Raw genomic sequence first — 27,599 nt, 5'->3', positions numbered from 1 at the left:
ACACACACACACACACTGGGGAAAGTAAGCCCCTCGCCACACCGTTACGTCAAATCCTTCCCGTCAGCGGATGTTATTGGAGGAGCTGAGTAGCGGAGCTAGCCTGAGCTTAACCCGGTAACTTCCCGCAGTTCTTCCAGCACCTTCTCTCCGGAATATCCCCGTTTAACAGGTAACACACACCGCCCGCCGCTCCGACCGGGGATACCGGGGCATTTCCCGGGTCTGCAGGGTCTGTAGGGCGGGCAGGGCGGCGGGGCTGCGGGGCTGCGGGGCCTGAGCTCGGGTAGGAGAGCGGAGGCTTCGGGGCAGCAGCAGCAGAATCAGCGCGGGTCCGGGTTCAGCTTGCCCGGCTATATACCGCAAATACCCCCTCATATACCCGCTTTACCCAGCAAATATCCGCGCCATATAACTGTTACAACTCTTAACTAATAATCAGGATTTAGGGCAGGGCTGTTGTGTTTTAGCGTTAAATGTACAGTATTTCGGGACTCGGCTCCTCTGTAACATAGCTGCCGTTAGATTTTGATTGCCAGCTTAGCTAAGCTAACTAGCTTTGTTGCTAACGAGCAAACAAGCTAACGTAGCTAACCTAGCTAGGCTAACTGTATAAGCTGTTTATTATTAGAGCGGACAGTGAGCTAACTTTAGCCCTGCTAATGAAGATATCTGCCACAAATAGCCACTGTCACACCAGTGAGAGTGAGGGGATGTGTGTGGAGGTGTGTGTGCGCTAGTGTGTTCGTGTGTGTTGGGGGCGTGTCGAGGTGTGTGTTGGGGTGTGTGTGGCGATGTAGGTGCGTGTAGGTGGGTGTGTTGGTGGATTGGAGATGTAGGTGTAGGTGTTGGTGGGTGTGTTAGTGTGTGTTGGGGGCGTGTCAAAGTGTGTGTTAGTGTGTATAGGTGCGTGTTAGTGTGTGGGGGTGTAGGTGTTATTGTGTATAGGTGTGTGTTGGTGTGTGGAGTTGTACGTGTGTGTGTTAGTGTGTATCGTTCTGTGCTAGTGTGTGGGGGTGTAGGTGTTGGTGTGTATAGGTGCGTGTAGGTGTGTATGTGTTAGTGTGTGGGAGTGTAGGTGTTGGTGTGTGGAGTTGTAGGTGTGTGTGTTAGTGTGTATAGGTGTGTGTTAGTGTGTATAGGTGTGTGTTTGTGTGTATAGGTGTGTGTTTGTGTGTATAGGTGTGTGTTTGTGTGTGGGAGTGTAGGTGTTGGTGTGTATAGGTGTGTGTTAGTGTGTATAGGTGTGTGTTAGTGTGTGGAGTTGTAGGTGTATGTGTGTTTGTGTGTGTTTGTGTGTGTTAGTGTGTGTGTTAGTGTGTGTGGGGTTTAGGTTTGGGGGTGTGTGTACAGATGTGTGTTGGTGGGGGTGTAGGTTTGTGTGTGGAGGTGGGTGTATGTCATTTAAGATGGCTAAGCTAATAAGCTAACTATCTATCCTACTGTTGAATCAGTAGCTAGCTGCTACATTAGTCAGGTAACTTAGTTTAGCTTAACTAGCTGTTGAGTTTTGGTCTGTTTACACCAGCACATGTAATCTAGATCACTTCTAGGTGCATTTTTAAAATAATATATGGCATAAAATCATAAAACCACCTGCTTTTAGCTGACTCCATCCTCAGCTCAAATTTAAAAAATGCCAAACAATAGGGAAGATGCTGTAAGCGGGAAAACACTGCACTGACTTTGGCATTGATGAAACACAGTGGATCAACACCAGCAGATGACATGTCTCTCCAAACCATCACTGATCATCAGTAAATGTTACATTTCATTTGTAAATCAGTTTGGAGGAAGAGTGGAGAGACACACAGTCCAAACTGCTCGAGGTCTAGTGTGAAGTTTCCACCAATCAGTGATGGTTTGGAGAGACATGTCATCTGCTGGTGTTGATCCACTATGTTTTATTATCTAAAGTCTAAAGTAACTTTTTAATGTTATTCTAATTTTTGAGATGCACCTGTATTTTATGTTTTTCATTAATAACACATTTTCTAATCAATAGAAATGATAGGGGTAATTTAGATCATTTTTTATTTTAGCACATTAACATAACATAATGTAAGTGCTGTAAGAGCAGAAAACAGATAACATACACTCCAATACCCAAAGGATTCATGCCCTGGAAACAGGTGTTTACGTAGCTAGAGCTGTTATTGCTACCTGTTGAATTCTGGCTATGCTGTCATGTGCAATAAAAGTACTTATATGTAAGATAAAAACCCTTTTTTAGGTCTATAGAAATGTAGACATTTGGTCTTTATCTGAGCAATATTAAGAGATGGAGGTGATTTATATCATTATAAGATCTTAGAACAGAGATGGTTTATGTTGATCATTTCTGATGTTGCTCTGATGTGTGTAGCTGTCTTTTCCCTCATATAGTCTAATGAGACAGTGGCGTCTCAGTGGTTACAGCTCTGGGATATTGATGATGAGGTTGTGGGCTTTATACCTAGGTTCACAAGTATGACTTTCAATATGATACCTGCCTAAACATCTCAATGCCGATACTGAAATGATACCACAGCAGAAATAAAAAAAACTTATCTTTAAATATTATTACTTTTCTTTGGTTTACTTTGACATGCTTTTTGAAAATGTCTTACTAGTGCAAAACACATTATATAGATTCCTGCTCATACATTGTTATTTAGTATGAATATGACTGTTTCAAACATTCAGAGTAGAAACACACCAATTTCGTACAATCAGAAAAAAACAGAATAGAAAATATAACTGAATTAAGTAGCAAATAAAGTCTATAACATAACTAAATTATTTTTCAATTTATTTTTATTGTTTTATATTACAGATATTTGGCATTTTAGTGTATTAAAACATTTCACACAGCAAAAAAATAAAACTTTATAGTTTTATAATTAATAGAATAAAAAAAAATCCAACCTGAAATAAATTTCTATTAATAAAAATAGAAGGAAGGAAAAAATATTTAATATTATTTTCATATTATGCTTCTTTTCAAATAATTTAATGTAATTTCTTTGATATTTTGATACTTTGTCTGTGAGCTGTCTGAAAGAAAAGAGACCAAAAAATCTAGAAGCCAGGGAAAAAAAAAAAACCCCTGAAAAAATCAGTTTGGTCGTCAAGCAATTTAAACTTTAAAATCTGTTGATATTTAATGAATAATCATGTATTAAAACATTTCAAACATTCTTTATTTCTTTATTATGCTGTAGGAACACACCAGATTTTTTATTGTAGTATAATTATTCATAATTTTTTCCAGAACCTGAGCTCTGTTCTCATTGGCTGTTTGTTATGACCACAGCCAGATGCCCCGAGACTCAACCCGACAGTTGATTGATTTTCTCACTTCATGTTTGGATCATTAACAAACATGAGACACAGAGACGAAGTCCAGTCCAGCCCAGTCCAGCCTCACACACTCACTCACTCAGTCTGTCTTACGTAAGCAGGAAAACCAGGACTGCAGATCATATCAGCACTATTTGAATTGTGTAAATATTTGTGTAGTCATGCCGGGTGAGCTGCAGGGACTGTCAGCAGACTGTTCATCTCAGTGTTTGAGTTCAGAGTGAGATATGGTCTTGTGTAGTGGTGGGGTGATATAGATCACAGGCTTCTGGACTATTCAGCTTAATTTCCCTGGATTTTGGGGAAATTCCAACTAATTCATGAATTGAGTTTATACAAATTTTTATACAAATCTATGCAGTATGTAGGTGTATTACGTCACCCGCAACTGTGTCCACCGAAAGCCCAGACTATTGGGTACCATATTTATATGGTTCTATATATTTTTTTTATAGTTTCACATAAACTAATAGGGATAGGACATATCAATAACGCAATATATCATGTTTTTTTTTTGTTTGCAATGCATTATTAATATTTGCATTATCAAAAATGTATTGAGACATCGCAGTCTTCATAGGCGATAGTCGATAGGCGATAGTCAGTTCACTTGGTGGTAAGTGTGTAATGATGCACTCTCCTTACGATTAGATTTTTTTTTCATCTTGTTTAAATGCTCCCTGTACTGTTTTAAGCTTAAACCAACTACTGCACTGTTTTTTAAAATCAATTAATCACTTGTTTCTTTAGACAATCTAGAGTCAATAATATTGTATTAGCGGACAGTTACAAAGGAAATATAATTCATTACTCTATTTAAATAGGTTTTTGTGTGTCCTTACTAAAGTATTTCAGCTTTTTGTGACTTTTTACTTTAGTTTAGCTACAGTTAAAATTAGGGCTGTGTATTGGCACCAACCTGGTGATACGATACAGGGCTCACGATGCGATATATCACGATACCTTAAAAAAAAACTCATACAACCTAATTTAATCTAAGTGGAAAAAGTTTAATTTGTAAATGGTGTCAGAATGGTGGGAGCTCCATTAGACTTATTAACAGGTCCTGTAGCATCTAATATGATGCCACTTTTTTCAACAGTTTTAAACACTCTGCCTTCTTCATTGTGGAAGCCAAAATGAGCCCACACTTCAGCTCTGTACACCCCAGGAGCCAGCCTAACGTGTTTAGATTCTGCCATCGCCAGCGGGGTGCTAATGCTAATGCAGTGCTGTACTTACTTGCAGTGTACTGGAGGCACAGAATGGATCAAGATAGATCACAGCACTGCCACCTCGCAGTCGGGTGAATAAACAACACAAAAGTAGCTACTGTCTGCCATCTAGCTGCCGGGAGTTTAATAAAAACACACTTAATAAAAAAATCGATACAGACTTTATGAGAATCGATACAGTATCGCGAAACTTAACATCGCGATATTCAAGTGTATCGATATTTTCTTACACCCCTAGTTAAAATGCAAACATCTTACTTTTCACTCCACTACATTATTGGAAATCTGTCGTCCCCCCAAAAAAACGACTTCCGCCCTTTGCTTACGCCCACTGGTTCTTTTGCCTGCACTAGTGGGATTGCGACCCCTGTGGTTCAAACTATGCAACTGAATAGCAGTTCATAAACAGAATATGGAATTGTATGTTTCCATGATGCACATCTTCACATTTTTCTATCAAAATGCATGTGCCAATGCTTTGTTGCACTCCTACTCCATGCACTTGTTGGCAACATGGCCGGACGCTTATATCCCCTCATGCAAGACCAGCTTGCCATCTGTTTGAAAGGAAGAGAGACTAAAATACTCTAAACTAAATGTCTAATTACCATTTGAAAAACATATTTTACATTACTGATAAAATCGGTTTGTAAAGTTTGGCTCTGAAATGCACAAAAAACATATTTTTCGACATATGTCTACTGCGCCTGCACAGATCTCCAAAGCAAGGAAAAGGTCCCTTATTAGCATTCTCACTTTTCTTTCTTGCACAAGCTTTCTGCACAAGCAAGCAGCAAGCTAATTGTCTTTTTTGGTTAAAGAGTGGGACCTTAGCCATAAACTGGCGCCATGATTAGCGTTATTTGAGAATTTTGAAAAGCGCTATATAAATAAAATGTGTAATTATTAATATTTATTATTGTTATGAGAAATCCCATTGATACGGTCTTCTCATTAATTAAAAAGCATCTGGATATAGGTGCTCTAGATTCTCTAAGACTTGCCCCCTCCAATATGCCTTGTTCTGACTGACATGAGGGGAAGAGAGAGCAAGGCCAATTTTGCTCTCTCAGGGCTCTGGCAGCTGATGGCAAGCTACATGACCGGGATTCGAATCAGTGATCTCCCAAACAGAGTGGCAGCGTTTAGCCTGCTAGACCGCTCGCACCCCTGATAATTGTTTTTTTAGAAAAACCAGCATTAGTTGTACCGGGGTGTCTAGTTTCTTTGTAAGTTATAAATGTGTATTTTGGCATCGGCTGATAGTTACATGTGTATAATAATATCGGATATAGTATCGGCCCAGAATTCACACATCGGTACATCCCTAAAATCAATACCAGGTTTATTACTTTCTATTTAATTAGCCTAATGTCATTAATAATGGCCAGTGTAATAAATAAAGATTCTGGCCAGAATTAAACCTCACTCACAAGATAACATCTTACACCTTCTATACAGTCTGTCATTTGAATGTGTGGGTCAGGCCATGGCCGCACTCGACCTGAGCTTTGTGGCCCTAAAAGACTATAATTGGAGACAATGTGGTATATATCTGATGTGTGTGATGACATCATGAGTTTGTATTTGAATATTCAAAGGGTGTTTTTTGGCTGTTTTGCATTTGGGGCTTTTCGTAACAATCCAGTCTGTTTCCTGTTCCATGGAGGAATGTTGTTTTGCATTGCAAAAGTTACTTTCTAATATTGTGCATATACAGAATTATACAGTATCTCTTAAACTTGAGTTCACTCCTCACATTTTATAAATATATTATTATGTATTTCCAAGGGACAACAACAGGATATGACACGTTCATACAGTGTAAAGTAGTCTTGTGTACGGCTAAAGTATAACAGTGTAAAAATAACTCAACACACAGCTATTAATGTCTAAACCACTGGGAACATTAGTGAGCACACCACTAAATGAACAAGGCCAAATTGTGCCCAATTAGCCATTTTCCCTCCCTGGTGTCATGTGACTCCTATGTGTTACAAGGTCTCAGGTGTGAATATGGAACAGGTGTGTTAAATTTGGTGTTACTGCTCACATACTGGTCACTGGAAGTTCAACATGGCACCTCATAGCAAAGAACTCTCTGAAAATGTGAGAAATAGAACAAGGCATAGGCTATAAGTAGATTGCCATCACTCTGAAACTATAAACTATAAGATCCAGCATGATGGCCAAGACCATACAGTGGTTTAACAATACAGGTTCCACTCAGATCAGCCAAAAAGTTGAGTTCACTTGTTCAGCGTCATATCCAAAGGTTTGCTCTTAAAAATAGATGTATTAGTGCTGCCAGCATTGCTGCAGAGGTTAAAGGGGTTGCTGGTGCACGCTGCATCAAATTAGTCTGCAAGGCACTGTTCTAGAAGGTAGCCTCTTCTAAAGCCGATGCACAAAAAAGTTTGCAAACAGTTTACTTTAGGCATGTATTACGGGAACCATGTTTTGTGGTCTGATGAGACCAAGATGAACCTATTTGGTTAAGATGGTGGAAAGCCTGTGTTGTGGCTACAGTTCATTGTTCATTGGGAACCATGAATAGCAACATGTACGGTGACTTACTGAAGCAAAGCTTCTTGACTGACCGAACATGTGTCAAAACTTAAACCCTGTTGAGCATCTGTGGGGCGTCCTCAAACGGAAGGTGGAGGAGCACAAGGTCTCTAACATCCACCTCAAATAGCTTTGTGATGTCATTGTGGAGGAGTGGAAGAGGATTCTAGTGGCAACCTGTGAAGCTCTTGTGAACTCAATGTCATAAAGAGATAAGGCAGTGCTGGTTGGTGGTTTAGACATTAATGGCTGTATATTGAGTAGGGGTTGACGATAAGGCTCTAAAATAATATTACGATATTTCAGGGTATTTTTGCGATAACGATATACTTGGCGATACAGGAAAACTAAAATAATTAATTCATTTCAGGAATATAGTATAATAGTATAACAGAATAATCATAATGTGGCAAAATAAATAATATAGCATAAAATAATATAATGCAGCAAATAATATTGCAGAATATTTAGTGCATGCATATAAACTGCAAACTAAAATAATTATACAATAAATACACTTAAAGCTTCACAGTAAATAATAGACTACTTTTAAGACAGAACATCCCTATTATCACGATATGGACTTTTAATATCATGATATTTCTGTGTCACGATATATTGTATACGATATAATATTGCCCACCCCTAATATTGAGTTACTTTAAGGAAACAGTAAACTTACACTTTTATATAAGCTGTACACTAAATACTTTTCACAGTATCAAAGTGTCATATCTTCAGTGTTGTCCCGTGAAAACATTTAATAAATATTTACAAAAATGTATGGTGTGTGCTAACTTGTGAGAAGTATTTTATATCGTATAACCTTTATCATTTTCTTCTCATTTAGGTTTTTCTGGTATTGGGTAAAAGAAGAAGCTACCAAGTTTGTTGGGAAACTCATTTGAACTTCCAGGTAATGTATTTTCAAGAATACTTTCAATTCTGCTGACAATTTTTGACAAGTGTTTAAACTCCAGTTTATAAAGCTTTTAAATTCAATGCACTAGCTGTAACTCAGCATCAGCTCACCAACCAATCAGCTCACAGTAGCAGTAATGCTAGTATCTTGTCAGCCTAAAAACTGTGTACTGTAGAAAAACTGAAATATACAGGTAAGTTTTCTTTGCTTTATTAGGAAAATACGTCTCCAAGCTCTGGCTTGGCTGTGCGTTCCCTCGCGCAAGAGTGAACAATGCTTACGAGTCGCTCAGTTCAGCATTCACAACAAATATGAAAGTATTTAGAATCTGTTACTCTTTCTGCTGCGGGATGCATCTCCCCTTAAAACAGAATCAAATTCACACATCACCTGCCAAACTGACAAGTAAATTTTAGAAACCAATCAGTGTTGAATATGATGAGATTCCGCCCACATAGGAGATGCTGACAGAACTAAGTTGAAGTGTGAAAGCAAACCAAGGGCCCTATTTTAGCAATCTATAGCACACCTGTCAATTGTGCATCATGCAGCTGGTTTTAGGGCGTGTCTGTATGTCCTTGGTATCGTGAGGGTGCAAGAAATACGCCTTGCACACCTCAAAATGCTCAAAAGGCATGCACTAATTCTCTTAATTAATCATGTGTGTGTGTTTTGGGTGTAACGTGAAATAAAACAATCAGAGTGCCAGTTGTCATTCCCTTTAAGAGGCAGGTGAGCTCTGACTTTTGTGCGTTCGTATCTTAACATCGCGGCGCTTTTGCACGTCTCAGCAGAGGATACTGATCATATTATTTTATAATATTATTTTATCCTTTATTCTGTATATTGTTGATGTAAAAGTCGGGTTTCTTCTGCATGAATAAGATGGGAGTTTTGGTTGAATGTTGTCAGGGTTTTAATGAGTCAGTGGCGCACCTGTATTTTTTGTAAAATACAAACATTTCTTACTTTTACCTGAACACACCTCACTTCCAGGGCGTAAACGTATTCCTAAGCTCTGTCGATATTTTACCAGCATGGGCAGAAGGCGTGAAAATAGACTGTTGACTGTGTGTAAGATGGCAACGAGCATCACGACACGCCTTGTGCAGGGTACGATAAGGTGTAAGTCCTTAAACTAACCAGACACCAAGCTTGGTTCAGAAAACATTTGGACATATAATTTGGAGCACTGTTCTGTTTGTACTTCATGAATAAGCTTTTATTTTTAGAACCCAAAGCTGACCTTAACTCTGTATTTTAAATATATATTTGAGATAATTTGATGGAATGTAGCCTCTCAGTGTCTCAGGGTGGCGTGTGGGCTGAAGCAGCGCTGTTTGTGTTCTCAGAGACACCACTGAGAGAGTCTGTAGGAGGGCTGTGAGCGGAGAACCCGTCCGAGGCCTCCTTCCAGAGAAGAAGAAGAAGCAGCACCATGTCCAGCGACCCTCCTCCTCCCTACCCAGGGGGCCCCAGCGCCCCGCTCATCGAGGAGAAGAACGGGCAGCCTCCAGTCTCTGGTACATCTATAACTTCATTTTGTTTACAGCCGTTACTTGCCTTGCACAAGTATTTGGCCCCCTTAAACTTTTCAATCTTTTGCAACATTTTAGGCTTCAAACATAAAGATATAAAATTGTAATTTTTTGTGAAGAATCAACAACAAGTGGGACACAATTGTGAGGTGAAATTAAATGTATTGCATATTTTTAACATTTTTTTTTTTTATTATTAAAAAAAACTGAAGAGTGGGACGTGCAATATTATTCGGCCCCCTTGCGTTAATACTTTGTAGCGCCACCTTTTGCTGTGATTACAGCTGCAAGTCGCTTGGGGTTTGTCTCTGTCAGAGTTTTGCACATCGAGAGACTGAAATTTTTGCCCATTCTTCCTTGTAAAACAGCTGGAGCTCAGTGAGGTTGGATGGAGAGCGTTTTCAGCTCTTTCCCCAGATTCTCCAGTAGATTCAGGTCTGTACTTTGACTCGGCCATTCGAGCACCTGGATATGTTTATTTGTGAACCGTTCCACTGTAGATTTTGCTTTATGTTTTGGATCATTGTCTTGTTGGAAGATAAATCTCCGTCCCAGTCTCAGGTCTTTTGCAGACTCAAACAGGTTTTCTTCCAGAATTATCCTGTATTTGGCTCCATCCAACTTCCCATTAATTTTAACCATCTTCCCAAATCTGTCCCTGCTGAAGAAAAGCAGGTCCAAACCATGATGCTGCCACCACCATGTTGCACAGTGGGGATGTGGGGTGTGTTCAGGGTGATGAGCTGTGTTACTCTTCTGCTACACAAAGCACTTTATATTTAGGCCAAAAATTTCAACTTCTCATCTGAAGACAGAACCTTCTTCCACATGTTTGCTTCTGTTTTACAAACAGCACTTCTTATGTCTTTCTTTCAACATTTGTTGAGTGCACGACTTATAGCTCACCTGTCGACAGATTCTTCCACCTCAGCTGTAGATCTCTGCAGTTCATCCAGAGTGATCATGGGCCTCTTGGCTGCATCTCTCATCAGTCTTCTCCTTGTTTGAGCTGAAAGTATAGAGGGACGGCCGGGTCTTGGTTAGTAGATTTGCAGTGGTTTGATACTGAGTCCATTTCAATATGATCGCTTGCACACAGTGCTCCTGTAAAAGTTTAGGAAATCTTTTTGGATCCAAATCCGGCTTAAACAGTATCTCTATCTCGGACCTGCCTGGTGTGTTTTTCCTTGATCTTCATGATGCTCTCTGCATAGCTTTAAACTAGGGGTGTGCCATATCGTATCGTACGTGATGGTATCGCTAAAAACATTGAATATCGTGAACGATATTATACTCTGAAATATCGTGCCATATCACCCACCCCTAATTAACTAATTATCACATCAAGGTACTACTTTTTTTGCTGTTTTTAGCAACAGAAAAATTCACACTGTTCTAATTACCCATTATTTATCTACTAGAGACAGATTCTATTTGTCCAGTATAATTTATTTTTACTTTAATCATGGGTATTAATAATTCTAGATTCTGTTACAAATCTGACAAAATTATTTTTTTTTAAATATCTCAGTTAGCCATATCATATTGCATGAATAATTAATTGCATTATGCATTATTTAATTGCATTAAATAATTCTAATTCTAATTTAGTGTTTTGTCATATCGGCAAAAGTATCGTTATCGTGAAAATACCATGAAATATCGTGATATTATTTTAGAGCCATATTGCCCACCCCTGCTTTAAACAGAGCAGGAGTATTTATACAGAGACTTGATTACACACATTTGGATTCTATTTATTCAACATTGGATCATTCAGAGATCCTCACTGAACTTCTGGAGTGAGTTTTAGCTGCACTGAAAGTAAAGGGGCTGAATAATATTGCACACCCCACTTTTCAGTTTTTTATTTCTAAAAAAGGTTTAAAATAGCCAATAAATTTCGTTCCACTTCACGATTGTGTCCCACTTGTTGTTGATTCTTCCCAAAAAAATAAAATTTCATATTTTTATATTTAAAGCCTGAAATGTGGCAAAAGGTTGAAAAGTTAATACTGAAAACTTTTGCAAGGCACTGTACATAACGCAGAATAGCTGTTCGTCCAGAGACAGCCTCTCTGTTTAACTCTCTGTAGAAACGGTCATTAGCAGTCTGCCGGTGCTGAATTACAGGGTTGGCTAAAGCCAGCAGGAAACCAAGGAGACCAGGAAAGAAAGACAGACATGCTTGTTAATGAGCATTGTTTATGTCCTAAGCTTTCAGGTCTAAAACAAAAAGGAGGAATGGCATATTTTTACTGGTTAGTGCTTTACTAATGTCTCAAACAGCACTGTGTCCTCAAGTTCAGAAACATTTCTGCTCTAAATATCACACATCATGTATCACAATCATCATGTAGTATCTTAAAAGAAATACACTTATCCTGTACAACAGAGGAAACTCTTGCTCTTCCTCTTACCCTTTCCTGATGAGTGCCAGTTTAATCAATATAAGAATTTTGATGGTCTTTGTGGGTGTACTTGAGGATACTTTGAGGATTAAATAGTTTGTTTTACTTAATAATTCCATATGTTTTTCTGTTTTTCATCGTTTGGATGACCTTAGTATTAATCTACCAGGCAGAACATTAAAGCTCCACTAGGTAGGATTGAGATTTTGTGCTCGTGGGCTCCTCCTACAGTTGCAGAGTGTAATAAATGTTTCAGGCGGATTAGTTTCTCTTTCTCGTTTTCTGGCTTTCACAGGCATATTCAGTCTCTTTCCAGCTTCTGCCGGAGTGTCTGTATGTTAGTTTGTAAAGAATGAACCAGTAGTCCTTGTAGAACTGTTAGAACTAAAGGGTGGAAAGCAGGTCGCAGTTCTCGCGAGCGTTGGTCGTGGCCGCCTCGGAAAACTTACAGAGTCTACAGAACACCGCTATTCCTCCTATTACACCTCAATACAGCGCTGCAGTGAGTTTCAAGCTGTAATTTTACTTGTTTAAAAAGATAAAAAATCATGGAAATCCTGCCTAGTGCTGCTTTAACTGGTACTGTATATTAAAAAGATGAAATGAAGAACAGAGCAAAAAAGAAAAGCTTTATTGGGTTAATTCTATCTGCTATCAAATAAACTTGATTATTTTATGGTTTCAATACCTTTATCTCATCCTGCTCCAGCTCCAGCTCCAGCAGGACCAGCTCCGGTAACGACCGGACCTCCTGTAGGACATCCCATGCCACCAGAGTACGGTCCTCCACCTTACGAAGCCACAATGCAGCCTGGCTTCGTTCCACCGCACGTCCCAGGGGAGGGTCCTATGCCTATGCCCATGCACCACCCACATGGTACGACCTTCAGAATTTTTTTGTTTCAAGTCCAAACCAAAATAGCAGGTGTGTGATCAATAAATTCCACCAGAAGCGTGAACGTAATCTGGTCTCGATCCGACTCCTCTATCAAATATACTTCTTTATAATTGAGCTAAACTGCTGATAAGGTGCAGTTTAATCTGATATATTAGCCAGATAATAATATACTGCAATGAACAAACACTGTCACATTAAAAACACTGTTTTTAAAAGCGCAGCAGCAAATTTTCAGTGTTGTGTGTTAAAGCAGCTTCACACTGCACAGATATACAGATAAACACACTGAAACACAGAATCTTCTCACTATATTTACTTTCTTGCTCTTGCACCAGACAGCTCTGACCAATCAGAGGAGACGATGTGCTCGTGTGGTTTATTGGTGCACATTTTGGTGCGTTTAGGTTTTTATGCCTGTGTGAAAACAAACCAAACAGAGGGAGAAACTCTCCAAATAAACAAACTCATCAACTGATCCAGATCATAGAAACCAAATACAGCGGAGAGTGTGCACCGTGAGGCTTTCTCTTTGTCACTTGTGCTGTCTCTCACGCTCACTCTCGCTGTCTCTTGCTCACTCGCGCTGTCTCTCGCTCTCTTCCGCTGTCTCACATTGTCTTTCACTCTCTTGCGCTTTCTCCAGCTCTCTCTCACACTGTCTCTCATGCTATCTTTCACTCTCTCATGGTGTCTCTCCCTCTCTCACACTGTCTCTCGCTCACTCCTGCAGTCTCTCGCTGTCTTACGTTTTCTCTTATACTCTCTTTCACTCTCTCATGCTGTCTCTCTCTCTCTCTCTCTCTCTCTCTCCCTCTGTCTCACACGCCCTCTAGCTGTCTCTCGCTCTCTCACGTTGTCTCTTATGCTGTCTTAATTTTTCACACTGTTCTCGCTTACTCATGCTGTCTTTTACTCTCTAATGCTGTCTCTTGCTTACTCACACAGTCTTGCTTACTTCTGCAGTTTCTCGCTCTCTCTCGGTGTCTCTCTCTCACGCTGTCTCTCGCTCTCTCACGCTGTCTCTCGCTCTCTCTCGCTGTCTCTCTCTCAAGCTGTCTCTCGTTCACTCTTGCTGTCTCTCGCTCTCTCATGCTGTCACTCACTCTCTCTCACGCTGTCTCTCACTCTCTCTCACGCTGTCTCTCACTCTCTCTCACGCTGTCTCTCGCTCACTCTCACGCTGTCTCTCGCTCTCTCTCACGCTGTCTCTCACTCTCTCTCGCTCTCTTTCTTGCTCTTTCATGCTGTCTCTCGCTCTCTCTCACGCTGTCTCTCGCTCTCTCTCACGCTGTCTCTCTCTCTCTATCACGCTGTCTCTCTCAAGCTGTCTCTCGCTCACTCTTGCTGTCTCTCACTCTCTCTCACGCTGTCTCTCTCTCTCTCACGCTGTCTCTCGCTCTCTCTCACGCTGTCTCTCGCTCTCTCTCACGCTGTCTCTCTCTCAAGCTGTCTCTCGCTCACTCTTGCTGTCTCTCACTCTCTCTCACGCTGTCTCTCGCTCTCTCTCACGCTGTCTCTCGCTCTCTCTCACGCTGTCTCTCACTCTCTCTCGCTCTCTTTCTTGCTCTTTCACGCTGTCTCTCGCTCTCTCTCACGCTGTCTCTCGCTCTCTCTCATGCTGTCTCTCTCTCAAGCTGTCTCTCACTCACTCTTGCTGTCTCTCACTCTCTCTCACGCTGTCTCTCTCTCTCTCACGCTGTCTCTCGCTCTCTCTCACGCTGTCTCTCGCTCTCTCTCACGCTGTCTCTCACTCTCTCTCGCTCTCTTTCTTGCTCTTTCATGCTGTCTCTCGCTGTCTCTCACGCTGTCTCTCACTCTCTCTCACGCTGTCTCTCGCTCTCTCTTACGCTGTCTCTCACTCTCTCTCGCTCTCTTTCTTGCTCTTTCATGCTGTCTCTCGCTCTCTCTCACGCTGTCTCTCGCTCTCTCTCACACTGTCTCTCGCTCTCTCTCACGCTGTCTCTCACTCTCTCTCGCTTTCTTTCTTGCTCTCTCACGCTGTCTCTTGCTCTTTTGCCCTGTGTCTTTCTCTCTCACACCGTCCCTCCTCTCTTTTGCACTGTCTCTTGCATAAGTAAACCACACTACACTGTTATTACTGTCTCTGTTATTACTGTTATTTTTATGGTTATAATTTAGAAAAAGGTATTAAAAAAATATTGTTTGGGTATTCTATCAAATTTAAATTATTGTATTGGTATAGAAAATTTTCAAACAATACCCAGCCATAGTAAACTGTGAAACTTGACTAAATAAATGGACTAAATATGTACAGAATATAATGTAACAAACACTTCAACCTTGGTTCAGACTCTGGTCCAGACGTTCAGGTGTGAAACGCCCTCTGTTTTAATAAGGATCTTCTGCAGTGAATATTAATGTACTGAGTGTGATGCTGCCACAAAAACAGAAGCAAGGTCGAACTCGAGCTGATGAGGACTTTCTTACAGGTGGCTACTACCCTCCTCCTGGTCACTTTCCTCACCACATGCCAGGGCAGTTTGGACCGGGGCCCAGTCACTACGGCCCAGCTCCGGGTCACACGGCGACAGTGATTGCCCCTCCAGGGGCTGCCACCACAGTGACGGTGCTGCAGGGCGAGATGTTCCAGTCGGCGCCGGTGCAGACGGTCTGTCCACACTGCCAGCAGGCCATCATCACCCGCATCAGTCACGACGTGGGGCTCATGAACACGCTCTTCTGTCTCTTCTGCTTCTTTGTTGGGTAAGCGCTTAACTAGCCACACGCTAGTGTAGCTCCATATTCCACACTCATCAGCTAGAAAAAAGAGGAAACGTGTCATCAGCTGTGTGTGTGCGTGTGGGGATTTATAGAACATAAGCACAACACACACAATTTTTTTTTTGTCAACATCATTGTTTTTTTGTTTAAATCATGTGACAAAATTGACAGAGCCTGCTGATGCTTTAGCAGTTTTATTTAGCGATATAATATAGCAATGTTTACTGTTAAGTTCAGAAGGTAGATTAGCTTTTATTTATGCTCTAGTTTATTCTCTCTCTCTCTCTTTTTCTCTCTTTCACATACTCAGCTGATGGCATGTTTCCTTAATGAAATGTGCATGAAAACTGTGATTAAAAACCAGGGTTATTCCACCAAATATTGATTTCTGAACTTTTAAAACTTTTTAAAAGTTCTTTTCTTTGCATTATTTGAGGTCTGAAAGCTCTGCATCTTTTTTTTATTATTTCAGCCATTTCTCATTTTCTGTAAATAAATGCTCTAAATGACAATATTTTATTTGGAATTTGGGAAACATTTGGGAAATGTTGTCTGTAGTTTATAGAATAAAACAACAATGTTCATTTTACTCAAACATAAACCTATAGATAGCAAAATCAGAGAGACTGATTCAGAAACTGAAGTGCTCTCTTCATTTTTTTTCAGAGCTGTGTGTGTATATATATATATACAGTGCCCTCCATAATTATTGGCACCCCTGGTTAAGATGTGTTCTTTAGCTTCTCATAAATTGAGTTTTGTTCAAAATAATATAGGACCACAATGGGGAAAAAAAAGTAAAGTCCAACCTTTAACTCAAATAAATTTTAAGGGGGAAATAAAATCCCTGACTAAGAAATAATTATTCTTCATAAAATCACCTGTTCCACAATTATTGGCACCCCTAACAATTCTTAGGAAATAAATTTAATAAAAGTATTTCTGTCACTTCTACAGTAGTTTACGAAGTTGATCAGAGTATGTAGGAACATTTAATTAGTAATTCACAACTTCCTGTTTCCCTGGGGTATAAATATGACGTGACACAGAGGCCATTTATCTTCAACATGGGAAAGACAAAGGAACATACCATTCAAGTGAGGCAGATGTGTGTTGACCTTCACAAGTCAGGCAATGGCTACAAGAAAATTGCTACTCGCCTACACCTGTCCATATCTACTGTCAGAGGAATTATTAAGAAGTTTAAAACAACTGGAACAGTGGTAAACAAGCCTGGACGAGGACGCAAGTTTATTTTGCCACCACGCACAGTGAGGAGGATGATAAGAGAAATAAAAAGTTCTCCAAAGCTCACTGTTACAGAATTGCAACAAATGGTAGCTTCTTGGGGTCACAAAGTCTCCAAAACAACCATCAGGCGCTATCTACATGCCAACAAGCTGTTTGGGAGGCATGCACGGAAGAAACCATTTCTCACTCACAATCATAAACGCAAACGTTTGGAGTTTGCTAAGCGGTACTGGGACTTCAACTGGGACCGTGTGCTTTGGTCAGATGAAACAAAGATAGAGCTTTTTGGCAACAAATGCTCTAAGTGGGTCTGGCGTAACACAAGAGCTGAGTATGCAGAAAAGCACCTCATGCCCACTGTGAAATACGGCGGGGGATCAGTGATGCTGTGGGCCTGTTTCTCTTCTGAAGGCCCTGGGAAACTTGTTAGGGTGCATGGCATCATGAATGCTCTAAAATACCTGGACATTTTAAAACAAAATCTGGTGGCTTCTGCCCGAAAGCTGAAGATGGGTCATCACTGGGTCTTTCAGCAAGATAATGACCCTAAACATGTGGCCAAATCTACACAGAAATGGTTCACCGCACACAGAATCAATTCAATTCAATTCAATTCAATTTTATTTATATAGCGCTTTTTACAACAAAGGTTGTCACAAAGCAGCTTTACAGGAAAAACAGGTCCACGCCTCTTATGAGCAGCACCACAGAGATGCCAATTTTATGGTGACACAGTGGCAAGGAAAAACTCCCTTTAAGAGGAAGAAACCTTGGAAGGAACCAAGACTCAGTCCGAGGAACCCATCCTACTCGGGTCGACCCGCTCAGTACAAACAAACAACAAACAAATAACAGAACAAAAACAGTACAGAGAATTAATGTGAACTATGGCTAATATAACAGGTACTAATTTATGAATATAAGAATGTGATGGGCACAAACTATAGAGCTATGGCTAATACAGAAACAGATACTGAGTGTGTTAATGGTAATCAGTGCAGGGTTGCAGAGCCGGAGAACGACACAGCGGGCAGTGGAGAGCCAGGCTGGGAACATCAGGAACAGCATCTCCATACATGTAAAAGAGATAGATAGAGAAAACAGAAAGGAAAGGAAGAGAAAAAAAAAGCAGGAGTTAGAAGGGCTGTGTAATAACTCTGATGAATAGAAGGACAGGGCTGATTCCGGAAAGCTGGAACCACAGACGGACACATCCAGGAAGACCGGCCGGCCAGGCGTCTCAGCACATGTGAGAAAGATAGAGAGAGAGAACAGAGAGGGGAGGGAAGAAAAAGGGGTTAGAATGGTTTTATAAAACTCTTCTGGAGTGGGATGGGCACTGGTAGCAGCAGCTCAGGACATGGGGAGAGAAAGAGAAAGCAGATGATTAGGACAGGGTTTATATTTGCTGGATAAGCTGTAAGAGGAAGAAAATTGTAATGAGACATTACTCAAAAGCTTGAGCAAATAGAAATGTTTTGAGTCAAGCTCCTCCCATGGCCATCTCAGTCCCCAGACCTCAACCCCATTGAAAACCTGTGGGGTGAGCTGAAGAGGAGAGTGCAGAGGAGAGGACACAGGTCGTTGGATGATTTAGAGAGAATGTGCAAAGCGGAATGGTCAAAGATCCCTCTTTCTGTATTCTCCCATCTTGTGAAACATTACAGGAGAAGATTAGGTGCTGTTTTGTTGGCAAAAGGGGGTTGTACAAAGTATTAACATCAGGGGTGCTAATAATTGTGGCACACATGATTTGATGTTAAATAATTATTTCTTAATGTGGGATTTTTTTCCTACTGAATAAATTTATTTGAGTTAAAGGTTGTATTTTACTCTTTTTTTCCATCGTGGTCCTATATTATTTTGAACAAAACTCAATTTATGAGAAGCTAAAGAACACATCTTAACCAGGGGTGCCAATAATTATGGAGGGCACTGTATATATATATATATATATATATATATATATATATATATATATATATATATATATATATATATATATATATATATATTAATTATATACCCGAGCAGCGCTTTTGCCTGCTGGACTACTCAGTGCCCATAAACTCTCTTCAATACCCTTGAGAAGAATATATAAATAAGCAGATGTCCCAATACCTTTTTAATTTGTTTATATAGGTAAGGCAAGGCAAAGAAAGTTTATTTATATAGCACCTTTCATACACAACAGCCATTTAAAGTGCTTTACAAGCTAGAAAATACAAAAAGAAATCAAATCAAAAAACATTTAAAAGAATAACAGTAAAAATGGAAATAGCTAAAATAAGAATAAAGCATGATTGATTAAAACATGATTAAAACAAAGATAAGTAAAATTAAAAACATGTAAAAAAACAACAACAATGAATTGGAAATAAAAATAAAATACGAATAAAGCATGAATAAAAAATGATATAAAAGGGCCGTTACAGAATAAAAGTGTGTGGAGCTGCAGTGTTTTAAGCTGAGCTAAAGACCTGATCAAATGTAGGATTTAAGCCTGGATTTAAAGTGTTTAGTTTTGTGGCTCTTCTAACACTTTCAGTCAGCTGGTTCAATATAAGAGCAGCATAGTAGCTAAACGCTCGTCTCCATGTTTAGTTTTTACTTTAGGCGGCTCTAACTGACCAGTTCCTGATGATCTGAGAGTTCTGCTCGGCTCATACTAATGGAGAACATCAGATAAATATGCTTGTCCTGCACCATTAAGACATTTATGGGACATTCCAGGATGTTGGTACATTTCAGGGGTGGTCACTTCTGAAAATTTGATCTTCAATTTGATCATTTTTAGTCATATATTTATTAAATACAGGTAATAGACTATCAAAAAGTTTGATTTGTCAAGCTCAGGTATCAAAGCAGTTTTTTTATTGGTAAATTACAGTAACAGGGTTGCGAGTAACAGGGTTGCAAATCTAGGCTAAGTTGAGGTTTACCCCAGGAACAGATGCTAACTGTAAAATTTAGCTATGTATACAAGATCAAGGACAAACATGGTTATATAAGTATATAAAGTAAATTTTGACTCTACTCATTATTAGTCTTACAATATGAGTAACAGGGTTGCGTTCACTGAGTGACACACACAACTCGGACAAACATATTTGGAAAAAAAAACTTTTTTTTATGGTGAAATTGTTAGAGCACTTACTCTTGGTCTTGCCATGTGGGCAGAAAATGTCCTTGTGATGTCACTTCCTTTGAGCCAGTAGACAAATATTTTTAACTCTTTCTCTGCAGGTAAAATTCCTTATGGTAACAGGGTTGAGCGCATGTTGTGGGACACGGCTTAATAGCATAAAAACTGTAACATGCAAAACAATGTAGACCAAAGAAGTTGTTTTCATAAGTAAAGGAGATGCAGATCAACAATATACAAGAGGCAGTCATTTATTTAGAGCTTATTTTAATTGTTAAATTTGCCAAAGGAGTTGGTCACCCAATGAGTGGGACAAGAGAAAAGGGCCATTTTTTGAGGTGGTCCAAAGGTATTCGGTCTTTTGAATAATATCTAAGGAGCTTATTTTTCCACCATATTTTACAGTTTGTCTCATAAGTACATTTTTCACAAAAAGTAGTCATACTGGTATCCAGTGTAGGGTTTTAAGGGAATCTTTTACTGCTAGTGAGAACTCTATATGGCTATAGTGTATAAAGTGGTGCTATGTCCTGAAATTAATGCCGTTTTTCATGTTTTGTCTCTCTTTCTTTTTTTGTCTGTTTTTTTAGCTGTGACCTGGGCTGCTGCTTGATCCCGTGTCTGATCGACGACCTGAAGGATGTGACTCACACCTGCCCCAACTGCAAGGGCTACATCTACACATACAAGCGCATATGCTAACAGCGTCCCCCCGCCGTGCAGCCCCACCCCAGCCCTGTCCTGATAGCTCACTGGCGTGGGTCCTGATACTTTCCCCCATCTTCCTTTTCTCCGCTCCGTGTGCCGTGCTTCATTTAGTCCCGGCTGGTTTCCCAGGTTTCTGTTTTTACTAGCTGTGTGTCCATCGCTCACTGTATATAACTACTGACTCTCTATTTAACTCTGTACAGGGACAAGTTTAGAATTCGACATAACAAAGCGTTGTGTTAATAAAATAATTAAATAATTAAAATGAGGAAGGTAGCAAACCTCGCAGAAGAAGGGATGACGAGGCAGTACCTTGTATATGCACAAAACAAGCATTTATAAATAGTGAATAGTGGAAGTACCATTAGGACTGTTTTGTATTGACGAAGCTGCGTAGGTTAGCGGAAGGTGAGTCTGTGAAATCGGTCACTTTATACGTCTCTCGTGTGAACTTTGCCGAGTAGCATTACCGAACGATGAAGTCCATTTCAGGGTCAGTGTTATTTTTTAATTGTAATTATTTAACGTTATTATTTTATCGTTATAACATGTTAATACGAAAAGCCTGTGATGGCTGTGTCTGTTTTTGGAAACAAGTTACAACCCAGTTACAGTAACTCACTGTTTCTCACGCAGATTTATGCTGTTCCTTTTACATGTGAACACTTTTACGCCTGTATATTTTATGTATGTATAGTCCTCTTGGGTGGTTTGGATTTGCGAGACTTCAGTGCGCTTGATCAGAACCGAAACACACGCACACATACATACAGTCATGTGAAAAAAAATAAAATAAAAAATAGGACACCTCATGAAAACATAGAGAAATTTTTTTTTGTTTTTTTAACATTTTGAAATAGTTGGACATTTGAGCTTCATATGAACAGAATAGAAAGATGAAGATAATATAACGAGTAACAAAAGCTAAAAAAAATGTCTTTTAAACATCATTAACAAAACGCAAGGAGGTTTGATCGGCTATGTATTGTATTCAGCACCAAATATGCAATCTTTGTGGGTAATGATTTAGATCAGAACACTAACTGGATAGTCATCTAGAGAGTGCAATACAGAGAATATAGGACACTAACCAGATACCCCTCTCTGCACTACTTACTTAGTCTAGTACAGTATCAGAACTTTATTGGATACCTTCTTGAGAGTGCATTATTTAGTCCAGTACTTTGAGTATCGGGCCACTAACTAGATTCCCCTCTCGAGAGTGCATCATTCAGCCTAATTCAGTGATTGTCAGGCCACTTACCAGATTGTTCTCTCAAGAGCGCATTACTCCGTCCAGTACAGATAATATAGGAGTTCACAGTGAAGAGTGCACTAGTTAGTCCAGTACAGTGAGTATCAGACCACTAACCGGAACCCCTTATCGAGAGTACTGTACATCACTCAGCCCAGTACAGTGAGTATCAGACCACTAACGAGATGCTCCTCTCGAGAGTGCATCACTCGGCGCAGTTTAATAAAAATATCAGCCCACTAACCAGATAACCCTTTCAAGAGAGTATCATTGAATCCAATAGAGTAACTGGATATCCCTCAAGAATACTGTACATTGTTTAGCCCAGAGTATCTGAACACTAACCGGACAACCCTCTCAAGAGTGCATCACTCAGTTCTGCCCAGTACACACAGTAAAGTTCTGCACGTCAACCCAAACCCGTCCCTATGAGGGAAAATGTTTTTAACATGTGTATAATCACATTACATGCAGTTACATTTCCTGCATTATGAGAATATTATAACAAATTATTGTTTATTGTTAGTTGTTAGAGGGTGTCCAGTATTTTTTTTTTTTAAACATGCCTGTAAATATCCACCCACACACACATATATACACCCACACGTACACACACTTATACACTTACACACTTATACACTCTCCTGTGTGTAGATTTGTGCAATTTTTCATGAACCGTTTCTTAAGCTGAAAGCAAGTGTAATGCAAAATGTTAAAATGTCCATATTTATCCGCTCCTTTGTAATAATGAAGAAATTAGTAGACGGGTTCCGCATCTTATCTTATCTTATCTTTTTCTACGTCTGTGTACGGCTGTCCGTCATTTCCGAGCCTGTGTGTGGCACTTGTGGTACGTCCGCCGCTGCATTTGCTGTCTTATTAAACTGTGAATCATACAGATAGCTCTAAAGCTCCTCAGCCATTAGTGTCGATCATTCTTCAGTACCGCCCGTTCGTTGGTACGTTCGTTCGTTTATTCGTGAGCTCCGTCAGGCTCTTACCGCAAGACGTTCGGGTTTTTTAGGCTTAGCCATTTCATGAATGTCAAAATAGGGACCTAGAAATGAGTGAGCCTAGCAAGGGAAGAACAAAACCATTACTTTTATGCATTTTTAATAAAAAAAATAATAATAATGTACCGTATTTTTCAGTAAGACGCACTCAATCAGTGAACGTCTATTTTCTGTTCTATTTTCATACTTAGGGTGCATCAAATTCTAAGGCGCATCGAATATGCGACACTAGTAAGGAACAGGGGTATCGCTATGTTTTTCCTCTAATTTAGCAGGTCTCGCTGCTGGGTGGTGGTGGGGGTTTAACTAATGTAAAGCTAAGCTAATAAACAAAAATGTAATTCTTAAAAAAGAAGTGTCAAAGTTATTCTACACAGATTTCTCTCCTGAAAACTGTTCATTTGGGTGAGTAAAGCGCTTATGTTTATTTACAGGAAGCTTAGATTCCTAAATTTCTCCAGCACTAAGGCTGGAGCATTATCATTAGCCACTTATACACTAATGAACCCTGAGTGTTCCAGAAAGTCAGGGCGAAAGAGCTAGCGATTAGTGGCTAATGCTTTTTCCAGCAGTGATAGCCAGGGTTAGCAGCAGGCTACAGTCTGATAATACTTATCTCTGAACGGCAAAACAGCTAGTGCTTTACGTGGTTAGCGGCTAATACTAATGCTTCTCCAGCAGTGATAGCCGGGGTTAGCAGTAGGCTACAGGCTGATAATACTCATCTCTGAATGGTGAAAGTGCTAGCCCTTAGCGTTGTGGTTAGCGGCTAATGCCAATACTGCTCCAGCAGTGCTAGAAGGCGTTCGGAGCAGGCTACAGGCCGATAATACTTACTTCTGAACGACGAAAGAGCTAGCGATTTGCAGCTAATGCTGTTCCAACAGTGATAGCCAGGGTTAGCAGCAGGATACAGGCCGATAATACTCATCTCTGTACGGTAAAAGAGATAGCAATTAGTGTGGTTAGCGGCTAACGCTGCTCCAACAGTACTAGCCGGGGTTAGCAGTAGGCTACAGGCTGATAATACTCACCTCTGAATGACGAAAGTGCTAGCCCTTAGTGCCGTGGTTAGTGGCTAATGCTAATGCTGCTCCAGCAGTGCTATCTGGCGTTAGCAGCAGGCTACAGGCTGATAATACTCACCTCTGAATGGGAAAAGAGCTAGAGGTTTGCGGCTAATGTTGTTCTAGCAGTGCTAGCCAGGCTTAGCAGTAGGCTACAGGCCGATAATAAAAGCTTGGTTAGTGGTAATGCTAATGCTGCTCCAGCAGTGATAGCCGGGGTTAGCAGTAGGCTACAGGCTGATAATACTCATCTCTGAATGGTGAAAGTGCTAGCCCTTAGCGTTGTGGTTAGCGGCTAATGCTAATACTGCTCCAGCAGTGCTAGAAGGGGTTTACAGCAGGCTACAGGCTGATAATACTCCCCTTTGAATGGGTAAAAGAGCTAGTGCTTAGCGTTGCTAGCGGCTAATGCTAACACTGCTTCAGTTTTGGTGTTGGAGAACTAAACTCCTGTATAACTCTGTACTTCTGCAGAGTGGCTTTACTGCTCCTTAATACCTGATTGGTAGAATTTATCCACAAGGCGTACTGATGATTTTTGAGAAAATTAAAGGGATTTTAGGTGCACCTTATAGTGCGAAAAATACGGTACTCTGATCAGAACCATTTAAGCAGAACATCTCCAGAATAAGCAGGTTGGTTCTTGGGCTGTAAATAAAGGAGTGAGAAAGTCAGTACAGGCGCGAGAGCAGAGCTGATCTCCTTTGTAAGAGGAGGTGATCAGCGCACTGCGTGACCTCACTCTTATCTCGCGCCGGACCGACTCTCTCCGGCCAAATGTCCCATCTGTGCCGGGAGCAGATTAACCAATCACTGAGCTCCTCATCACGGAGCCTCGGCTCACAGGGATTGAAGGGTGGAGAGCCCCACCTGCTGATCTTCTGGACCTCCACAATTCTTAATTTAGGTCTTAATTTAGAGCTTTCTCATTTTTTACCCAAACTGAACATCATTAGTATTTATATTTATGTTTTTTCTGTTTGTGTCGATGGTCATTTATATGCACCACTTAAACATAAAACATACAGTACCAGTCAAAAGATTGGACAACTTTAATTCAGTGTTTTTTCATTCATTAACATTTTTCTTTTGCATTTTAGCTTAATACTAGTAATTAAAATCATCCAAACTATGAAGAAGAACAGAATATGGAATTGTTTAGTAAACAAGACAAAAAGTGTTAAGGGTGGAGTCAGCTACAATCAGTCAACAGTGTCCCTTTAATGTGTGTTTTAATGTGAATATCCCTTTTTTATTAATTTTTCTAATCCATATTATGAACTATGTAAAGAAAATAAAAGAAAAAGGAAATGATGGTCACTTCAAGACTTAGACAATCTGAAACATTTCAAGAACTTTGAAAAAATCCTTAAGTGCAGTCTTCGCAAAGACCATCAAAAACGTAATGATAATGATGAAACTGGCCCTAATCAGGACCTCCTCTGTTGTACAGGATCAGTTCATCAAAGTTACCAGCCTCAGAAACCACAAGTTAACAGCTTTCTTAAGTGCTTTACAGAGTATTTTGGTTTGTTTAACACTTTTTTTTAAGTTACTATATGATTCCTTATGCGTTCCTTCATAGTCTGGATCACTTTACTATTCATTTACTATGTAGGAAAAAAATAAAAACACTGAATAAGAAGGTGTGTCCAAACGTGGTACTGTACATTTCAGGTAGAAATCATGCACAATCAAGTGAACATGATTTATTACTGAACCCAGATGCAGTTTGATTAGCGAGAACATGTTTGATATCTGACGTGTGTCTAGTAGTGAAATGAAGGTCTATAAATCTATCAATCTATCTATCTACTGGTGGATTAGACCACAAAACTAAATAAAAAGCAAACCAAAAAACCTACCAAAAGGGAGACACATTTTCTCACAGAAATGTGAGAATTTAAAACTTTTACTTTTAAAGTATTTTGTTATTGCTTTGTTTGTATTGGTGACTTTTATTTTGAAAGTGGTGCAGCAGGCAGGTCATGTGATGCACAACTCCAGGTGGTCATGGGGGTTGTGGGTTCGATTCACTTAGCAAGTCACCACTGTGCAGGTTTCCTATTGGTATCCTAAATTGTCTCATAGGTTTGAGTTTTGGGTAGTCCTACATTGTGCTCAATAATTTTGGGAAGGTAGATACTGACTTTAAAATAAAAGTCTGTTTGTATTAGTGACTCTTATTTAGTTCCATAAGTAGGCTGTATCAAAGGTATCGGACATGAGCAGTGAATCGTGGGTGACCAAGGACCATGAAGGATACATCAGCTGCGCCCGTTACAATTGCTCTGAACGTCGGCTGCAGCTGATGTATCCTTCATGGTCCTTGGTGGCCCACGATTAACTGCTTATGTTTAATATGAAGGAAGAAGCAAAAAACAACTAAACTAAATCAGGCGAATAAATAATGGCAAAAAATTAAGAATTTGGAGTAGTAGTAAATTGTTTTAAAATGATTTAGGATCCGCCTCTGGTTGCTAATTTGACCTAACGGTGGAAAATTTGGGCTTCATTCCTGTAGGACATGGAGATAAGGATTCATCTTAAGTGGATTGTTGGGTGTTTGATAGCAATGTTAGCCTAGCATCTTTCTTCCATTGTAAACTTCTGAAGCGCAGACGTATTGGCTAATCAATCCAATATCTGCATCTGGGGTCAGAGATCAATCATGTTCAATTGATCAGTTTTTCATCAGATCACTCCTTTAAACCACAGGGATCATCAATTCCAGTCCTCGACAGTTTCGATTAACTCTTCAGTTAATAATCTCCCAAATTCAAAGGATGACCCTGATGGTTTATAAGAAGTGATAGCAGTTCTTTTCGCAGTCTTTTTCCATCAAAAACACGCAAATATCCTGTTTTTCTTTTATGCAAGAAAAAAGATACACCTGGTTTTGAAGCTTTATTCTTAAAATCGATGCATGTTCTTCTGATATGCACCAAAAAAAAGACCTTGAAAGCGTCGTAGAGAAAAGGGAATGGAGCGAATTTTGTAATAAAGTCAGTTTTTATTTGATTATTTGCTGGATTTCCAGCACTGAACCTCACTCGATTCTCTAAAGACGACTCTCCGCATCTTTAGACGCCAGCATGAACCTACTGTACATAACGAACCAACACACGGATGCCTCTCTGAAGAGAAAAAACAAACAAAAAACAATCCGAAGCGAATCCTAGTATGCATGCTCCTCTGGATTTCTGAATACTTGCACAATCTGAGCTGACTCCCTTTAATCCGACCTGCTTCTGAACCCTGTAGGCCTCCAGTGCTTTGTGAAGTGGCTTGACGCTGTGGAAGATAGACTGACTAGACGTAAAGCTTTGTGTTACAGGAATGCATCAACTTTAGATCAACGACTGCAGGTAGTTTGTGGCATAAATCTACGTCGCCATTCTAAACCGGATTTGTCATATGTATGTAAAGCAAAACAGACTGTGTACAATTATTATTTTAAAAATAATAATAATGATGATAATAATAAAAAAAACAATCTTCTGA

The 27,599-nt window shown here is 39.9% G+C and overlaps 1 protein-coding gene across 1 annotated transcript; it reads left to right on the top strand.

Moving 5' to 3' along the window:
• The first annotated feature begins 33 nt into the window (after positions 1–33).
• Positions 34–27,599, top strand: cdip1 (cell death-inducing p53 target 1). Its single transcript, XM_022666674.2, has 6 exons — positions 34–172; positions 7,996–8,061; positions 9,420–9,590; positions 12,726–12,893; positions 15,365–15,638; positions 20,643–27,599. Exons 3-6 carry the CDS (start codon positions 9,506–9,508, stop codon positions 20,752–20,754), a joined length of 639 nt encoding a protein of 212 aa, XP_022522395.1. The 5' UTR covers positions 34–172; positions 7,996–8,061; positions 9,420–9,505; the 3' UTR covers positions 20,755–27,599.

The sequence above is a fragment of the Astyanax mexicanus genome, chromosome 3 (assembly GCF_023375975.1).
Source record: "Astyanax mexicanus isolate ESR-SI-001 chromosome 3, AstMex3_surface, whole genome shotgun sequence".
NCBI classification, from domain to species: domain Eukaryota; kingdom Metazoa; phylum Chordata; class Actinopteri; order Characiformes; family Acestrorhamphidae; genus Astyanax; species Astyanax mexicanus.
This window is presented reverse-complemented; position numbering and strand designations above follow the sequence as displayed.